The sequence below is a fragment of the Chrysoperla carnea genome, chromosome 1 (assembly GCF_905475395.1).
Source record: "Chrysoperla carnea chromosome 1, inChrCarn1.1, whole genome shotgun sequence".
NCBI classification, from domain to species: domain Eukaryota; kingdom Metazoa; phylum Arthropoda; class Insecta; order Neuroptera; family Chrysopidae; genus Chrysoperla; species Chrysoperla carnea.
Genome location: NC_058337.1, coordinates 68983636 through 69004483, shown reverse-complemented (window position 1 = coordinate 69004483; position 20848 = coordinate 68983636). Strand labels below are relative to the sequence as shown.

General features: G+C 28.3%; 1 protein-coding gene across 1 annotated transcript; it reads right to left on the bottom strand.

Moving 5' to 3' along the window:
- Window positions 1-719: 719 nt before the first annotated feature.
- LOC123290493 (protein yellow-like) lies at window positions 720-15860 on the bottom strand. Its single transcript, XM_044870712.1, has 4 exons — window positions 15511-15860; window positions 3276-3410; window positions 2463-2726; window positions 720-1666 (listed from the first exon to the last, which is right to left on the bottom strand). The coding sequence occupies exons 1-4, from the start codon at window positions 15809-15811 to the stop codon at window positions 720-722; spliced, it is 1647 nt and encodes a 548-aa protein (XP_044726647.1). The 5' UTR covers window positions 15812-15860.
- Between the last annotated feature and the right edge of the window lie 4988 nt (window positions 15861-20848).

The following is a 20848-nucleotide window of genomic DNA, read 5'->3' as shown; positions in this document are numbered from 1 at the left end:
GAATAACCACCTACTTCCTACCATTTAAATAGGTATGGTTTGCATTGATCGTATATTTAATAAACCGTTGCTATGGTAATGGCGTCCATGTATTGTTTTTCAGTAACCTTTTTATATCTTTTTTTTTTTTTTATATAAACAGGTATATAAAGGATTCAAAGAATATTTGTTATTAATTTAATAATAATTCTACGAATAGACGAATGTGATTTTCTTGGAGCTTCTTTCTAATTAGATTTTACATACAGCACGTCGTGTTCACTTACCCTTTGTGTTGTTATGCAATCGCATTACTTGTTTGTAATGTAAATGCATATATATAAATAAATACCTAATTTTCTTGCAGTAGTTGTGACTAGTTGAACTTTTGTTTGTTTTATCAATATTAGTGAAAATTCTTTCTCATATATTCTTACACGCGACATAAAATTTGTTTATATTTGGTCAGGATAACAAGGATATTGCGTTTAATATAATATTGATCTTGGGATCTATAAGTTCCAGTGTGTTGTGAAATATGGCAACATCTGGCGGTACATGTTGTGGTCGTATGCCAAAAAGTGCAACAGTATCCAAATTTTATGGATGTGTTTCACCAGTGAATACATATCGACGTCGTCCTCATATGACTTATCCAAATATTATGGATATTCATTCAGGATACGGTAAGAATAATACTTTATTATTATATTTAAAAAAATGTATTTTATTAAAAAAAGTTAATAATGTATTAACGAAGGGTAATGTTGATGAGTATCGGGAATAATAGGATCACATATTGTACCTTTGACAATCTCATCGGTATATCCTTGGAAGACGCGAAAATTAATATCATTTTGATCTAGTTCGCGATATAAATAAAAAGGTAGCTTATTACTTAACACCCAAACACTTTGCCGTTTTTCTTGATCAACTTTTAAATCATTAGGAAATACCATCGTTACATTATCTTGTACAACAACTCCTAAATTATTGCGTGTGTAAGATTTACCAGAATCCCAGCAACCAACACTATTACGTAATACCATATTGTAAAACATTACACCGTCACGTGTCATTCCTGAAGCGGAGCTTTGTCCAAGTAGACCTCGTGATTCGCCTAAAACTTGGACAAGGTCGTCTTTATCGTTAAAATAGGTTTCATTACGTAATGCGGAGACTGGAACATAAAATTCCTGTGAACTTGACATTGGATGATAAAATAGTAAGCGATCAGTTTGGCCACGTCCATTTTGATAAGGACTTAATGCCATACCAAAAATTCCATCGTTCCATTGGAATTTTAAATCTTTTAACTGATATTTGGTGTATAATGGATCTGGATAAAAGTATCCATCAGTTAAACGCCAACTTTCATGTTTTTTTAAACTGTACACCAATATACCGTAACGCCAAACATCTGTAACGTAAGCGTATGCATCATCGCATTCATTTTCACGTATGTCGACAACAATGTTGGTGTACAAACTGTCCTGTTTCACGTATTGTTCGGGAATTTCATATCGTAATATTAATTTATCAGTTTTCAAATCGAAAACAATTATTGATGGAGGGCAGATTTGACGTGGATTTATTGTTACTTCTACTTGACCAGAGTCCAATACCCATAGACGTCCACATGAATCGGCAAATATACGGAAAACGGATGTTAAAATATCGCAACTTTCTGTAAAAAAATTGTTTAACTTAGTTTTTAATTTGTAAAGATGAGTAATAAAATTCCAGGTTGAATATGCAATAGAAAATATGATTCGAAAAGTAAATCTAACAAAAATTTAAAGGAAATACGTGAATGAGCAAATTAGAACAAAATTTTGGTGTCCATTTTCTCCAAAACTATAAAAGGTAGGAAAATTTTCGAAAACCAAATAAATGGCATAAAGCCGCCATAATTGTGTTGATAATTAAACACTTTCTATACATGGTATTTCAACAATTGACTCAGTCAATTGTTGGTTTGTTTTTGTTTTTAATTTTACTTATTCGAAGGAGGTTTACTTTATGAAAAAATGCTACGAGAAGCTTTATGCAGAAAATGAGCCATAAAAAAATCGTTTCCATCACCCAAAAAATTCAATTTTCTATTTGTTTGTAAAAAGTGTTTTAACAATTTTTGGCACGAAGTTATTTTAGCCAAGCGCTTTAATTTAAAACTAACTTCGACTCATAAAAAAAATACATAATAACAACTTGTGGTTAAGCCATAGACATTTAATTACGGAAATACTGTTTGTATTTCGAAACTCTCTGTGCTTTACTTTAAGTTTTTATAAAGTAAAGTAACCCTGGTGGAAAAAATATTTGAAAAAAGAATAAGCCTTAATAAGTCTTAGGAAACTCTGAAAAAGTCCGAAAAAATAAATTAGACTAGTCCGAAAACGCTGAGAAATTCAAAGTTCCTAAGACTTTTTCAGAATTTCTTATTATTTGACAAAGATTTTTGAAAATTTTTGAAAATTTACCTCTAGAATGCCAATCCCAATTTGGATAAGGATTTAGTTTCGGTGATCTTTCCGTTGGAACACGTGGAAGCCATGTTAACGTTGCTGGAACACCTTTTTTCCACCGTGGTATCGTAATAAATACCCTATCTCGCCATGCTTCTATACCTAAAGGTAAATTATTCTCTGGGATATATCGATCTGAACTAACTGCAATATTCCGTTCAAGATCTGATTCAAATGCATAATCCAACTGAGACCATTGATAAAAAATATTTAAGGGACCTAAGAAAAATTGAATATTATTAAAATATGAATTGAATGATTACCCGTCGTTTTTGACCACCGGTTCATCAATTCTAAAATCCAAAGCGTGTCGTGGAATCTGAGATCGATTGAACATATGTTCAGTTTTCGGTTATAGCTCGAAGTGGGTTTTTCAATCTCGTCCTTTGCAAAATAACCTGCAATTTTTTTATTCTTCTTTGAAAGAGTGATATACTGATATACGGAAGCCTGAATGGCTCACTGTCAATTGAATAACAAATGACACAGTTGCAAGATTTTTAAAATTATAAAGGATCCTTTTTTCATCTTTGATGATAGAACCCTAAAAGGTATTAAAATTGAATATTATCTTTTTTGAATGAATTGATTTAATTTATATTGGATGAAAACTTGAAAATCAAGAACATCTTATTTACGAGGAAATGAAAGTTTTTTACCGTGAGTACAATTTTTAGCAAAAGTCGGATTGATAAGAATTTTTGATATTCCAAAAAGTTACTTTAATGTGTATCAAATTTTTTGTAAAATGGTTATTGGATTACTTACCACTTTTTTCAATTCTGGATTGATATAATCTATTTCTTGAATTAATTGATGGAGATTGTGGTGGCGGTTGAACCAACGAAAATGCTGATAAAACCCATGGCAAATAATTTACAAAATTTGTTGATTTATTGTTTTCTAAAACAAAAAAATAATTAGTTGTAGAAAACATCCACTTTGTAAATATTTTCTTATGTTGCAATACTGTTTACATATTGTGTTGAGCTAATCATTGTTGGAGTAAAGAAAACACTAGCATTCTGAGGAGTGTCGAATCTCAAATCCGTTGCTTAAGCCGTTACTCAAAAGTTAATATGTATATTTATTTAAGGTATATTGCTCTGTGAATTACTGAGTTTAAGAAGGTACAAATTTGATTTTTATGTAATATTGTTTATTGTAATATTTTCAATAATTCCAAAAAAAAAATCTTAAAAAGTATACAGGTCCTATATATTATTTTTTCCACTAAAGGCACAAATTTTCATGAAGTTTTAATTAGAAGGTTTAACTGAAAGGACGTGTAGTCTTTATTGGCCAAAATTTCCGTTTCTTTTTTCGTGGTTGAGCAAAATTTGTTAATATTAAAGGTAATACAGTGCAACCTTAATATAACGAACCTCAATATAACGAATTCCTCGATTTAACAAATTTTTCGCAATCCCCTTGAATTGTCCATAAGAGTCAATATAAAATATACCTCTACATTACGAATATTTTTTGCGAACAGCCTCTTTATAACGAATTTTCAACTACATAAAAAATTTAAATACCTCTAAATAACGAAATTCGTCAATTCAAAACCTTTATATAACGTATAAAGTCCCACCAATATATGACAGTTAGTATACTCCATAGTATGTAATTCATGTCGCGAGAGGTTCCGACACTTTTTACCTCTTTATAACGAATTTTAGACCAACTTAACCTCAATATAACAAACCTCAGTTTAACGAATTACTTGATATAACGAATATTTACTGGTTCCCTTCAGATTCGTTATATCGAGGTTGCACTGTATATTTAAAACATTTTTAATTTAATATGAGACATGCCTAGATTTAATCGTCCCTGATATTGTGATTTAATTCGTCATTTTTTTTATAAAAAATGTTTTTCTTGATCCAATTGAATATATTAAACGTTATAGAGTTATTATAATTAGATAATTCACTTGCATTTTACATATATCAGTTTTACATATTACAGCTAGTACATGTTATACACAATCTTATTGCAATAGGTAGAATAGGTATATTTAAAATGCTTCTGTTAAACAAGTCTTCGGTAGTATAGTGGTCAGTATCCCCGCCTGTCACGCGGGAGACCGGGGTTCGATTCCCCGCCGGAGAGAAAATTTTTTAAATTAATTTTTTGTTAATTGACATTTAAATATTATATGAATTGCATTAACAAAAATTATCGTATGCTAAATTACCTACTTATTAAGATTTATTCGTGTTTGAAAAATTTGTAATTAGATGACATGAAAACTTCAATTTAATATCTATGTATGGTACTTGAACCTAGTCATGGGACGAATGTTGTATTTTTCACAACGAATGCAAATGTTTATGTGACGTCAAAAAAAAAAACGATTGCATCATCAGTACTGTCTATGCTTAGTATTTCAATAATTAATTCAGTCAATTGTTTGTTTTCACTTGTTTTTATTCTTATTAAGAATAATATTATAATACAATTACCATACAAATTTAAAATCGGTTGACCGTCTCTAACTCGAGAAAACTTAATTAGAGTACGGATGATTAACAACACGGAGGAAAGCAAAGAAGATGTTGTGTTTTTAATCAGTTTTTTAATTCTAGAAAAAAAAAGCTGCCAGAAATTTTCATAAAAACTAACGGACCATTGATGTATTTGTTCTGAGTTAAAAAAGAAAAACTAAAATTATTGACTGCTTTATTGTTGTGATATTTTAACGCAAAGTTAAACAATTTTATTGTTTAAAAAAAATAAGTTAGAGTATTGTAGTAGAAGAGAAATAACAATATTAACAAACATTATATACATAATGTTACTACAATTTCAAAATATCGGCAATACCTATTATAAAATAAATAATTCGATCAATGTGTAATATTAATAATATCATAAAAGATATAGAGCTTATACATTGTCTATATATTCGCACAAGGCGCTAAATTCGGTTTTGCACCCAACGAATATGTCAGAGGTATTGATATTTAAAATAAATTTAATAGTTTATGATTTATTTTTTGTTTAATGACATTTCAGTAACTAATTGAAAACAATTTAATTCTTATTTTTTTTGAATTTAATTTCTATTCTTTATGATATCAAATTACCAATCTATTTAGATTCATTCGTGTCTGAATAATTTGTAATTGTAGATGTGTCCTTGATTGAAAATAAATCGTGACTGATAATCCAGAACAATGATGTAGTCCTAAAATCAACAGAAGGTACACGATATATAGACCATAAAAATCAGAAATTATACGGTAGAAATCTAAAATTTTACACAAGATTCCTCAATGCCCCAGAACAATTTTTTATTATATAAATACGTATTTCAACTACCATGTAGTCATCTACAGCTTGAATTTGCTAATCGAAATTCTCTTATAAATACCTTGTGTATGTTACTCGTTTAGACCACTGTCACCAAATTAGCAACGATTAACATACAATATAGAGTAATTACGATTAGGTAATTCATAATACTGATGATGACTACATGGTAGTCGAAATACGGATTTATATAATACAAAATTGTTCCAGAAAATTGGGTAAAAATCGAAATTTAATTCGAAACCTAGAGTTATTATTTATTATCTTTGGTAATAGTCACATCTATCTCTCTGAAACTGAGATACTTATAGGTAATCGTATTTAAATAAGTATCTAATAAACTGAAATGTCTTTTGAATTGAAAATTTATTTGATTCATTTTAATATAAGAAGATGAAAGACATAGAATCTGGTCGGAATTTTACTAAATACTTAGGTAGGTCCTCATTATAAAATTTTACGCTATTTACAAATACATACCAGAAATACCTACAGATCGATAAACACTCTGGATCACAATGAAAATATGTAAACTTTTTATAAGAACCTTATTTCGTCTTACCTAAATAAGGTCAATTTTTTTAAATAGTAATTTACTATTTTGTATATGTACGTATATGACGTGATTGACACACCCAAAATATGAATAATCAGTACAAATCATACAAAATAAATCATGAAAAGACTTTGTAATTAATTTAGCAAGGTACCAAATTGTAATCGTTTCGAAACATAATCGTGATACAATAAAAATTACAAAAAAGGGAAACATCATTGAATTTTATTGTTTGTATAAACGAAATTATTATTTTTATCATTAATTGTTAATTAATTTTACCTTTTTTTAATTTGTGTTTATAGTTTTGTGATTTAGGAGACAAATAATTACGGATTTGTATATAGTTATGAAAGTAGGTAATAAAAACTATAGAGATAAACCAATAACTTTAGACTAGACAGTGCTCGTTTTACAGGGTGCTGAGGTTCCAGGGACTACAGGGTGTGCTAGCGCCAGCTCAAATTATCCAATTAATTTGAATACCTATTTCTACCGATCTAAAGGGAAACTAAACTCAGCGCATTAACTTTTATAAACTTATCATAGATCAGTAGAAACTTATCTCGTAGCAGTGAGTATTAGTATTCAGCATGTCTAACACGCCCTGTCATTTTGTCGCTTGTCGTTACTTATTAATGTAGAATGAAAGAGTCGCTGAGCAACAGGCAAAGAATGGCAACTCGTATTAGGACCCCTGTATTATACTTATTTTTCTTTCTTCGCTTTTTGCGCAGATAAAAAAGGATTTAAAAAAACTTGTGCGCTATTAATAACTTACAAATTATTTACTTATTTTATTTGCGTGGTAGTTATATTAAGATAGATACGAGGTACCATTAGTACCTACGCCCATTTAGTATCAGTTAAAAGTACTTGTGGTCTACGAGTCAACAATGACTCAACCAATATTATTTTGGCCGTGCGGCGACTAAGGTTTTCATTTAAAAAAAATTGGTTTCAAATATTTGGTGACGTGACTGACAGATAATAGGTAGGTACATTGTTGAAAGAAAATGGGTAAAATATGTTGTTATTATTAATGATAATAAATACATGTTGGTAGTTTTCTATTAATTCAATAGAAAATATGGTACAAATTCAAAATAAGATTTTTAAGTTATAATCAAATAAATATTCCTAAAAGAACGCTTAGTGCATTGCTTGCCCAGGGCGTCTAGATGGCTAAAGCCGGTCCTGGGCCCAGATATTTTTAATTTTATTTTGTAGTTTAAAATCAATATTAAAATCAGATTTAATGATACGTCGAAAATTTATCAAAAAAATTAGTGTTGGTTTTCGTCTAATCTTGCCTGATACATTCTAAAGGATATCATTTATTGATGCCCTTCGTAATCAAAAAAAGAATGTTTAAGAATTTTAAGCAAGCGAAGTTGCGCATAACAAGTATTGAATGAAAGGCTATCTAATAAAAAACCTAACTAATTTAATTAGTTTAATCTTTTATTCATATTCATAAGCATTGTATTCATTTGTAATAAAGCATTGCTTTCTAAGCCCATATGTTCTGAACACAACATTCAATTAAAATTTATGAGGAAATAAAAGTTTATATAAGTACCTATACATATTTAATAATTCAGTAATAGACTTATAAATATTTTTATAAGTAACGTAGAGTATACTTCACTTATGGATTCAATATTCATGAGATACAATGAAAGTTAAAAATAGAATTTCTTCATTTGCTTAAATTTTTACGAATAAAGCAATGTCGAAGACTAAAAGTTAAATGTTATTAACGTTTTGAGACAGTTAGGTGCTCATACCCGTCTATTGGTAAAAACTTGAGGCGATTAATATCAAGAATGAATCGAAAAATAATAAGGCATGTGGAGTAGATGAGGCGTTCCGATTCGTTTTTGATATTTTAAATTGAGCGCTTCAAGCTTTTACGAATAGTCAGGTATGAGTAACTCATAGACAAAATTATTTTCTACTTTTTAGTACAATAAAAGCTTGTCCTTTGAAAAGTATTTTTTATTAAAATTTTTTTTTACAAACAAATGTTTACTTTAAACGATGCATTAATTCCTTATGCATGTTATTTTATACGTTTTGCTGTTGCCTGTGGCTTTATATATGTCCCCTAACATTGGCAGACTGTAAAAAATTATTTTTTTCATTTGTTATTTGACAGTCTATAACTGATTCTACTTATATACAGTGTGTGTTTGAAGCATCTTGGGATAGAAATATGTCTGTAGTATGACTGAATACAGAATACATTCGTTTAGTAATGCATCTAAAAGAGAGGTATTATATACATACATTGAATTACTTGGAAGACACTTGGAGGTGGGAGTTTTTTAGTTACAGATAACTAGTAAGTTAGTATGCATCAAATCTCCCACTCTCTGCATGCATACAACGCAACAGCTTGTCCTATCGTATCTGTTTATCGTATCTGTAGTGTTACAATACATGAATAATACCTCCCTTTTAGATGCATTACTAAACGAATGTATTCTGTATTCAGTCATACTACAGACATATTTCTATCCCAAGATGCTTCAAACACAGGCTGTATATTATAAATTAAAATTAATAATAATTTGTATGATTTAGATGTCTGGATTTTTGTGTACTCAACAAGGCAAAAATGGCTAAACAGATTTGGACGAAATTTGGCAGATAGTTTTATTACCTAGATTAACACATACGATATTTTTTATCCCGGAAAAATATAAGGTTTCTTAGGGACTATCAAAAAAGAACTAAAGGTATCCTCTTGAAATTTGGTGTGTATCTTATGGAACATTATTTCAAGATAATAAGAAATCATGCTTATATTAGCTTCACCTGTATGTATGTAGGTATGTATGTTTGTATGTCTGTATGTTTGAATGTTTGCATGTAACTCTCTAATATCATACCCATAGGACGTCGTCAGTTATATACATTTATTATACTATCGATAACTATACTATATATATATACTTAGATCAAGCAACAAGCGTGTTTTTTAGAGTTTTTTAAACTATATTTATTATTATTTTAGAAAAAGAATTGGAGTTCTGCACCAAAAAATTAAACACATGCTATTGTAAAAAAGGGAGATAAGTGAGGGAAGGAAAGTGAATATGTCTTGTGTTATTTAAATTTTGTAAATTTCATTTGTATAATACAACATAGTACAAAGCAACAACGTTTGTATACCTAATAGTATACAAAGTTAAAATAATATCTAGTAGATATTTTACAAATCTATGGTATAGTTAAATTGAGAAAAGTAAAACTTCTGTTTGATTATATTGTTTCATATTTATTATCGGAATCCCTAGAGAGGAACAAGCCTTAATATCAATACCATTTTTTAAAACATGTTCTACGTTTCAACTATACAATTCTTATGAGATTATATCAGCTACTTTCAAATATTTATTTAGAGGTTAATTATGTTGACAACCTTTTAAAAAAACCTACATTTAAAAATAATTGTAATTTAAATGCAAATTATTTAGTTAAATACAATTTATTTTAGAACTGGCCGACCCGCCAACCCATCAGAAAACGTAAATTATGACAATAGCACCGCATTTTTGAAATTAAGCGACTACTGACTATTTATAGTTTTAAAACAGTTTTAAAATTTAATTAACATTCGACACGCAGAGGCTGCATAATCTTAACAATTTTCCACGATTTGGCTTTTAGGACAGGAGTAGTATAATTGTAATATTGCTATGTTTATAACTTTTTTCCACTGCAAAAATTACTTCAATTTATCGTTAATAAAAAAAACAATTGAAAAATTGATCTTGAAGAAATCGTAACAAAAATCTAAACTTTGATCGTAACAAAAATTTCTATTTCTATTTTTCTATACCGAACGAGAATTTATAATTTTTGTCATCACTGTTATTTCATAAGAAAAATTTTAATTTTGTAATGTAACAGATAAAATTATTAGGCAGGCCAAACTAATATGCAATTTAATATAGATACTTAAAACCACATTAAATTAGTAATTTTTTTTAAATGATTATATTATTTATAAATATTATATTCTTGATAATCCTCTGTCACACCGATTTTTAATATATAAAGCCAATAAAATTTTACCCCTATCGCGGAATTACTTTTTTTAATTTTTTCGCTTTGAGTTCTACTCTCGAAATATCTCGGTATGACAGCTCAAAATTTGACCAAAATATTTGTCACACCAGTAAAAAATAAAAAAAATCCTGGCAAAAAGTATTTGTGCCAGATTAAACCCTGGTACACCTAGTCCATATTGTACTTCTAGTCTATATTGAACTTCTGGTACACCTAGTCCATTATTGTACTACTTATCGTTAAATAGTATTGATTCATATGCAAAATTTCGAAATCCGTGTAAGTGAAGTTTTACTGTCAAGAGCTCCAGGGCTAATATACCAAGGTACGAAACGAATATACTTCCTACCGGGTATCTCACGACACCTCTAGATCTTTTTTGTAGACTGTGTGATCCAAAATAATCAGTTTTTTTGCTTCGCTAGGGTCATTACTATACTATATAGGTACTATCTATTAAGGACATGCGTCGTCAACATAGAAATTAATAAAATAATAATACAAAAAGTTTAAGAAATGATTTTGAATGATTTAAAAAAGAAAAAATATAGTGTTTTCTTAAAATCTATTATTTTTCTCCTAATTTTCACGTTGTAAATCTGGACGGATTAATTTTTTTTTTAAAACTGAGGCATTTTCTACTGTACTTACTGTACTAAATGGGCTAAACGGACAATTAAAATCAATTTTCCTCAAAAATATCTTCGATAAATATACTTGAAACTTTTACAAGTTAATAATTTTTATTTAATTTCTAAAATTGCACAAGATTTTTTATTTTTTTTTTATTCATTTAAAATTTACATATACATACAGTTGGCACATGATTTTTCAACGAGTTTTAACGGACACAGCAATAAGTTTCTTGTTAATAATGTAATTAATAGTGTGTATGGTCTACCAAATTAGATGCTGCTGTTTCTAATAAAGTTATAATGGTAATATTAATTCGGTTCATAATTTCAAGATAATTTTTCTCTTTTGTGACGAAAATTTGTGTAAAAAAATTGCATATATTTTTAAAAACTATTTTGATGTAAAAAATTGCCTATATTTTAAAAACTTTTAGTATGAAAAAATTCTTTGTACATACAAAATTCTACAGGCCGTGTGCCTATTTGCGGGGAAACCGGGTGCATATTTGGTGATGCCTACTTGGGTTGCGAAAATTTTGCACGTGTTATCTAGTAAAAATTAATATGATTTAGCTTATACCTTTTCGTTTGCCGTTTTTAGTCTCATCGCCAAGACTAGTCACGTGACAGACTTTTAATTATCTAATTAAGTAATAATGAATTAAAAAGTTAAATCAAATGAATAATTTAATAGTAAAATAAATAAAATGCTAATTATTAATAATATGAATTTAATCAATAATGCCTTTCACTATTTAAAAATTATTAATAATAATAAAAAAAGTTTTTGCTTGAATGTTCTTGACCAATAAATCATATACGCCATTTTTTTTCAATTATCTATAAATCGTTAAAAGAATTCGTGCAAAGCTTATGTAATCATTAAATTGAGTATATGATTATGTTTCAACATAATGTTGGTAGGTAATTATGTATTTATCAGAAGTTTGTATTAGATCGAAATACGTAATGGTGAATTTGTATCACTTAAAAAGAATGATTGATGATAAAAATTAAATATAGTGAAGTAAAAATAATAATAGACATTTCTTTTCCATGATCTGTATTTATAAAATCATACGAATTGTAAATAAAATAATAATAAAAAAAATTCGTAGCGCAGGAGCTGCGTTAGTTAAGCTAATTTCCTCAGAGATTGAAAAAAAAAAATAACACTAGTTTTCTTAAAATCGAATATTGCATTTTTAATTTTTAAAGAATTTTGATTTCCAACACTAAGCGTCTAGAAAAAAAATTACAAAAGTACTTGTTTGCTTAAAACTGATCAAAAAATACAAAAATATTTTTTTTTTGAAAAATTCAAAATTTTGGTACTTTACGTACATTTAAATTTGATTTGAAAAACTGATATAAGCTTTGAGATAATATATACGTTGAAATTGCTAATATAATTTCAGAAAATACAGAATATTTCGAAAAACGTGAAGTTAAAGTTAGAACACCTTTATTTTGATGGAATAATCTAAAAATGAAATAATAAACAGGATGTCCTTTTAAAAATACAACTTTGATGCATTTCGTGTTTACGGCCACCCTGTATATAACGAAAATAATTTTCAAATGTACAGTCAATAACCCTCCATCTAGTCGTGAAAATTTTTTTGTTAATATTAAGTTACTAAGTCACAATCTTCCGTGTCGTATAGCGTGATCAACCCTGTATATATAAATTTTAACGATGATCATTTTTAACATCTATTAGGTAGGATCGATGAACATTTGAAGAAATTTTTTCTAAATTCCATCATCAGTACAAAAGCAATAGCTTCATTTCCTCCGGAAATTCGTTAAAAATTTAATCATTCTACGTTACATATGATATGTATTACAGCGACTCTATTTGTGCTAGATAAACATTTGAACCTATTTAGCGATGCATATTGTCCGTGCCGGATTTAAGGGGTGACAAAGGAGCAGTTGCCCACTTGACCCTCGATGTCCATCACAACGAGGTCCTAAGAAGTGAAGAAATTTTGAACCAGTTTGAAACCAGTCTGCAAAATCAACCAGATGACGCTACATTATCATAGAGTAACATAAACTGTATTTTTTTTTTAAAATTAGAGTTCCGTATTAAAAAATTAAAACCCATAAAATTTTGAACATGTGGGGCTAAGTGGAAGCAGGAGAAGTGAAGGCTATAACACGGTATTCTTCTTGTTTTAAGAAAAAATTGTCTGGCCAAGTTGGTGGGTAGCTGCTAGTATTAAATAAAACAAACAAAATACAAGAAACATGAATATTATCAAAGTTAATAAAGGATAACTCTAGGATATTTCGAACTAAATTTCGATTTTGACCCAATTTCCTAGAACTGTTTTTGTATTCTATAAATACGTATTTTGACTAACAAGTAGTCATCATCAGTATGAATTTAATGACAGGATCTGGTCGGGAATATCATAAAGTATTAGAAAAAACTATCGTAGAGAAGGCATACACTTGCGCTAGAACATAACGTATTACATCTCTCTCTTCTGGTGTGGTTCTTCGAAGTTGAACCATGAAAAATTTTAGATATTCTCCAGCATTTGACAAAATAGATAGTTTCCAAGATTATAGTTAGTTACCTTAAAGATGTTTAATAATTTACTCGAAATGCTTTTTCGTCTAGTGGTACTTTTTACCATCTCAACGCCTATTTTCGGTCATTGGGAATAATATTTAAATTTAAATAGTTTTAATCTATTTATCATAATTAAAATGATTAAAATAATTTCTAATAAATGTTTTGTTTATTTACATTTAATAATTTATTTACATTTAAAAAGTAAAAAAACCATTTGATTAATTAAATACAAATTTCATCATGTTAAATAACTTTTTTGCACCAAAATTACATTATAATTTTACAAAAAAATTGTATAACATTTTTGGTTTTACTTAATGTATCTACTTATTTCATCAAATTGGAAAGTTTTTTTTTTTTTAAAAAAAACTTTGAAGAAAAAAATTTCAGAAATATAATTTGAGTACCAGAATTAGAATAAAAAGTGGAATAAAAAGGTTAACCTTTTATTTTTAATTTTGTAAGCTAGGGACGGTTAATTAAGTGACTTTAGATCTTCGTAACTATTCATGCTAATGTTTACGATAGTAAAGTACAAAAGCTCACGTATATGAGATTTTATTTCCTATATCGCTCTTGATAATATAATCCCTTGATAAAGTCACAACAGTTTTTGGACATTACCTAGAAATAATCAAATTATCAATGAACTACGACGAACTACACTTTTCCTTAGCCTCTCCTGGCACATTTTGTTGCGCTAAGCAATACGAAGAGGATGAAGTTTCGGTATTTTATGAATTTAATAACCAATAATAACTACCCTATTAACGTTATTTAATAACTACCCTAATAACGGTAGATATACAAACAGACTGACAGACGAAAAATCCACTAATAAGATAATTAATTTTATAATAGTACCTACCAATTGTTACAAGCTTAGTATTAAATTAAATGTCCAGATATATCATTGCATTTATAGATATGGAGAGAAATTTTCAAAACTAAAAGTGCAATATCTAATTTCCACAAACATTGCCCGAAAATGTCTCAAATATTCATTACTAGCATTTACCCGCGGCTTCGGTCACGTTTATGCCCTTAAAGAACAGGCAAAGATCACTAAAAAGGAAATAAAACGGTGAAGCAGATACAATTTATGGACATCTGTTTTTACAAAAAAAATTAATTTGTTTTGAAACATATTGACTATTGCTTCAAAAATGGAAATAAATAAAGAGAAAATAGGATTAAAACTGATCTTTAAACAAACAATTTTTGTTTTTCACGAAAAAATGATTATTTCTTTTAAACTCCTTCTCTTCAATGAATCTGCAATAATCAAAAGTACATTTCTTCGATTGTAAAAAATAATCAGTATTCAATTTTTTTTGAAAAGTAAATTTGATGTCCATAAATCGTATCTCCTTGTAACGTCCTACTTTGTTTTATGAACTGTTAAAACAATAAATATAAGTTTTTTAAGTATATATTTATAAATTATAGCTCATGTGTTATTCTGATGTATGAGCTATATTATTGCCAAGTTTCATTCCAATGCATTCAGAAGTTTTTCCCTGAAAGCGAAATAAATAAACAAACAAACATCCTTACTTTCACATTTATAATATATAGGGATTTGAAAAAATAAAAATGTGAATTTAGAGTAAACGTATATCTATCGACAACCACCAAAAAATTCAATTTTTATTAACTTAAACTATCTTAATTGGTTAATAATGTTATGCGATTTTAATTTTGTGGATTTTTTTGTTTTGGACGTTGACCAACCCCGCATATTTAGTATTAAACATTATACAGGAAATAAAAGTGTACAGGGTTGTTCATTCAGAATTAATCAAAAAAATTCTCGCTTACCTTTTCGACTTTTATTCCGATAAAATGGTATATCATCAAAAGGTGAACTGCTATCCAATTTTAAAAATCCGTTTGATTCAAAATTATGATGGATTGGTGACGAAGGTGCTACATTTTTATGGAATAAATTATTATCACCCCTTGAACCACTAATTGGCCCATGCTGATGTTGTTGTTCATTTATAAAATGTTGTGGTGGTGCAAATAATTGATCATCAATTGGTGGTTGATTATGCCACTGATAAAACCAAGAAGATGATTGTGGAGATAATGGCGATAGATTGTGTGAAATTAATGCCATACTTTTTAAAACACTACACACAAGTCACAGACACTAACTAAACTTTCTACTTCACTTCTAATCACATATGGGATAAAACAGTGATTTTAAATATATATCGTTTTTTTTTTTTTAATATATGTATGATTTTTTATACTGTTAGTGGGGTAAAGTTTTAATTCTCATGTTATTCCACTTAAACATGATATCAATTCAAGGTTTGGGGAATTATTTTAATTCGCATACAATAAGAATAGTTCACATTGCTTCAAATTTGATTTCATAATTCACGCATAAAACAATTCAGAATATTTTCACTCTTTTAAAAAAAAAAAAAATAAATCGAATAAATTTTAAACAAAATCTGTGATTTGGAGGTTGTTTTTTTGTATTTGAAAATATAAAATGAACGATCTTTTATTTGGTGTTGAGATATTAATTAAATAAAATTTTATACGAAGAAGTTACATCTTGAAAACGAACGGTTTAGTCGTCAAATAAATTGGATTTTAATATCGTTATGCATGAACAATTATTTCATGAAAAGCGTTAACTGGATTTATGTAATTTTTAAGAGTCACCTAAAATTTAATATGTGTTTTTAGCCGTATTATTTTTATTTTTTATCTTTCCTCATTTAAAACACATATTATATTTCTACAAAATAATTTTACTCGATTAATTTAAAAATTGAAATTTTTAAATTTAGCCACACACTTCCGGTTATTAAAAGAATCGATAACCATACAATACTACGGTATCATTCATTACCTGATAAAATAAAGGAATTCAAAAATACGATAAGAAATAGAAATTTCAATGGTGGAAGTAACGGAAAGATCTATATTCGGTTATTGTGAATTTTAGTCTGCGATAAGATGTAATTTAGAATGTGATTTGTTGATTTATTATTGTGTGGCTGTTCATTTTGAATTTTTTATTTTTAAGCTGCACAATCTTGGAGTATTTTCAGTACCATACATAAAACCACGTAACATTATAAAATCGGTAACATAATTCCTTGGTTTGAAATATCATTAACTACATATAAGCAAATAAGAAAGAAAAAAAATGCTGAATAACTCCAAAATTGTTCATTATTTTCTTTTTTTGTCCGCCCATTGAAATATTTATTTAGAATGCTTAGAAATGTAAAATATGAAAAAATTCAGAAAATTTAGCTTGGAGGCAACTTCCATAAGATTTGTGTGAGATAATTTATACTAAAACTTTGTGTTGCTATTTATAAAATAATTTCGCGGGTATAATTTAACCATATCTGATCGATAATCCGTCAAACTTTTTGCTTTTTTTTTAAACAATTTTCTGACAATTGACAAAAAATAACAATAAAAATTAAATATTGAATAAATTGACACGTAAAATTTCAAATTCGCTTCAATCCATAGATCAATTTTTTGTATTATACATAATGTAGTCTTCATGAGTATGAATTAGGCAATCGTAATAATTATTTCAAGAGATGGTAGTATTATTTGATGATTGTTAGTTGCCTGTGAAAAGAAATCAAATTAGCGACGAAAAACCATTCCTAGAAACAATTTATCTATGTACTATTAGCTAATTCATACTGATGATGTTTACGTTGCTGTTGAAAAACTTGATCTAGACATTTTAATTTTTATTTCAAATTCCTGTAGATATTTTTTGATGTTTTTACACTCAAACTGACACGTATAATGGATGTAACACACATAATTTGTTTAAAAAAAAATTAAATTATAATTTTTTTTTATAATCACTTCAATAAATCTTTAAAACACAAAAAAAATTTTTAATATATTACTTTTTATATTTAATATATTTGCTTAATTATAATAATTTTATTAAATATTAAATTACATATTAATTTATTGATTTTTGCTATAGACTATATCAATCAATGTTTTTAATCAGTAAAAATAATAATAACACAAAAATATTGTTTCCTTAATAAACCATGATGCACAGAAAATTTTAATAATTCTGCTCCGTTTAACACATCATAGTCTAGCTAGCATACCTTCGTTTTATATTTAACATTTTTTTAAATAAAATAAATTTTTACTTTGCTAATTATATGCATACCAATTTATAATTTATTGGGAGTATTGAAGTGTTTATTTACAAGTTAATTATTTTTCAATTCCTATTGTTGTTACTGCTTACCATTGATATTAAAATTATATTTATAGTGAAAGTCGAATTAAAAATTATTTATTTGTAAAATTGTATAAAGATATAATTTTAATTTTCCAATTTGTGGTATACAAGGTGTTCGGAAATTTGTTCAGATTTTAAAGCTTGCAAAATCCTTTCAAATATATTATATAATTAGTCGGAAAATAGGTATTTCCAATTTAGGAACCACATCTATCAAAAATTGTTGATATTCCACCAATTGTTACCAGGTTTGACTGGATAAGTTTTTTATTGTCATCGATTTAATCGCCAATTGCGTCAATAATGCTAGGAGATTCTTATAAACAAATATCATTACACACAGTAAAGAAAATAAGCAATGTAAATTTACTTAGAAAATTTTTTCTAAGTTCTGTTTATCTAGTTTATACGAGATTCTTACAGACTTACTTTTTTGTGTATCTGTAACTTTCCCAGGCTACTTATTCCAGGTGTACTGGTGAAAAAAATAATATTTGTTTGGAATATATACAGAGATAAAGATCGCTCAATAATAAAATAAAGATAGTATGATAATACGACTTTACAGTGACCTCTAAGTCATATTTATAGGAACTTCTCTACGCGGTTCCGATTCTTTTTCATCAAGTTTTTGTTTTATTCATTTCCATTAGAAAATGGTAAAATATAGTTTGTAGTATCTTTTCAAAACACTCTGTATATAAAATATACTTTGTATTTCCAATCGATAATAATTGTATTGATTTTTATCTTATAAAATATGGTTTTTATGCAAAAAATTATGTAATTATGTGGTCTATTTTTACATGAAAAGAAAATCAAAAATATTTACCATGATTTATTAACCCATTGCATTACAGGAGATATCTGTTGGTACATGTTTTTTTATAATCTAATGAGTTAATCTATTTTAAATGTCCGTACTTTCTATCTGGAAATTTTACCCTGGAAATATTTATACTGGATATCATTGTAAAAAGTCTTCACCTTTATTTTTTTAAACATTTTGTTTGTAGGTGTTCATTAATTCATCTAATTAGTCCATTTCTGGTTTTCTATCCGCCCATCTATCCATCCGTCATCACGATAACTCAAAAACGAAAAGAGATAGCAAGCTGAAAATTTTATAGCATGCTCAGGACTTAAAACGTGAGTTTGAGTTCTTAAATGAGCAACATGGGTCCGTAGAACCCGTCTTGTAAACCGTTAGAGAGTTTAAAAAGAAAAAATGTTCCTTACAAACAATAAAATAAACAACTTTTGTTACATATTCAATTCGAAATTTCGCATGAAAACATTATAAAATGTATTTATTTTTCGTTTGTGGTTTGAAAACTATTAATTTTTCGAAATATTATCTGGATATAAACTTCTTACAAACACTAATAAGCATTTTGTTGTGCATTATGAATTCCTTCCGCCCGGCCAAACAGTCAACTAGGAATATTATTTGAACGTTATGCGTCATTTGCGTAACGCTATTCGCCTAAAAAGGTCGGAATTGTGGAAAGACAATTCATGGTTTTTACACCACGATAATGCAAAATCCCGTACTGCACTCATAATTCGTGATCATTTCGCCTAAAACTCAACCCATATCGTTCCACAACCACCGTATTCACCTGATCTGGAGCCGTGTGACTTCTGGCTGTTCAGCAAGCTCAAAAGACGGCTCCGGAGACACCGTTTTGATACGATAAAGGAGATTCAAGCCGCAGCGATGACGGAACTGAAGGCAATCCCGGAAAGTGACTACAACCAGTGTTTCGAAGATTGGAAAATCCGTTGGCATAAGTGCATTGCATCGGGAGGGGATTACTTTGAAGGGGATGAAATTGATTTGGAAGAATAAATAAGGAATTTTCAAAATAAATACAATGTCACCTTATTTTTTGGGCACAAATAAATATAAAAATATAGTTTTCCTATATTCTGTAGAAATATGTATAAAGATGATCAACAAATAACTTTAAAATAACCCTCAAAGTAAAATCTAGAGTCCCTATGTTATGCAGTGCAAAAACACACAGGGAAGATTAGCCATTATCGTACCACTTAACTTTTACGTAGGTAAGTAGTAATATTTTATTATCTTGTACCGTAGCTGTAGGTACAAAGTTATAGTTCGTACAAACCCAAGTGGCACCGAACAAGAGAGAGTATAGATATAAGTGCACATACATATACATCATACACTCTCTCTTGCTCGGTGCCACTTGGTTTTGTACGAACTATACAACATATATTTTTATGATGTGTGAGAAGTTTCACTTATGCATGTTATTGCCACTATAGTAGGGTAACGTGAAGTACCTTAGATTCAATATACAGTTTCTTTGAATTCTTTGTGTGCGTAGTCATGGTAGGGACAATAAAATCAATGCCAGCGCTTCCAGTGAAAAATTTTGGCATTAAAGGCGGCTGTTATGACTAATTTGCAGTTCTTTACAGGTTAATGTTATAGAAAATGTCAAATTAAATTTATTGAAAAAACACTAATTAATTAAAACTTAATGTGAAAATAAGAAATCAAATTGCACAAATATTATTTTTCAAATGTAAATTATCATAATTATTTATTTAAATTTGTGAGACAATAATATTAAATTTTCAATATAAGTCACAAATGCAATCCATACAATTATATATACATCCATACAATTCTATAATTAAAGTAGTGTATCGTTACAATGGAAACGCCTCCAAAAAAACTCACATACGGTGCGAATAGAAGTATTATTATCTAGTATCTATTAATCCTAGACTACGGTAGCTGCCTGATGTTGAATTTGCCATATTACATAAAAATGTAAAACTAGACTTGATACCATGACAAAATTTGAAAGTGAAATTAAAATAGTTTAAAAAACGAAGAAGTTATAAGCATTCAAAGAT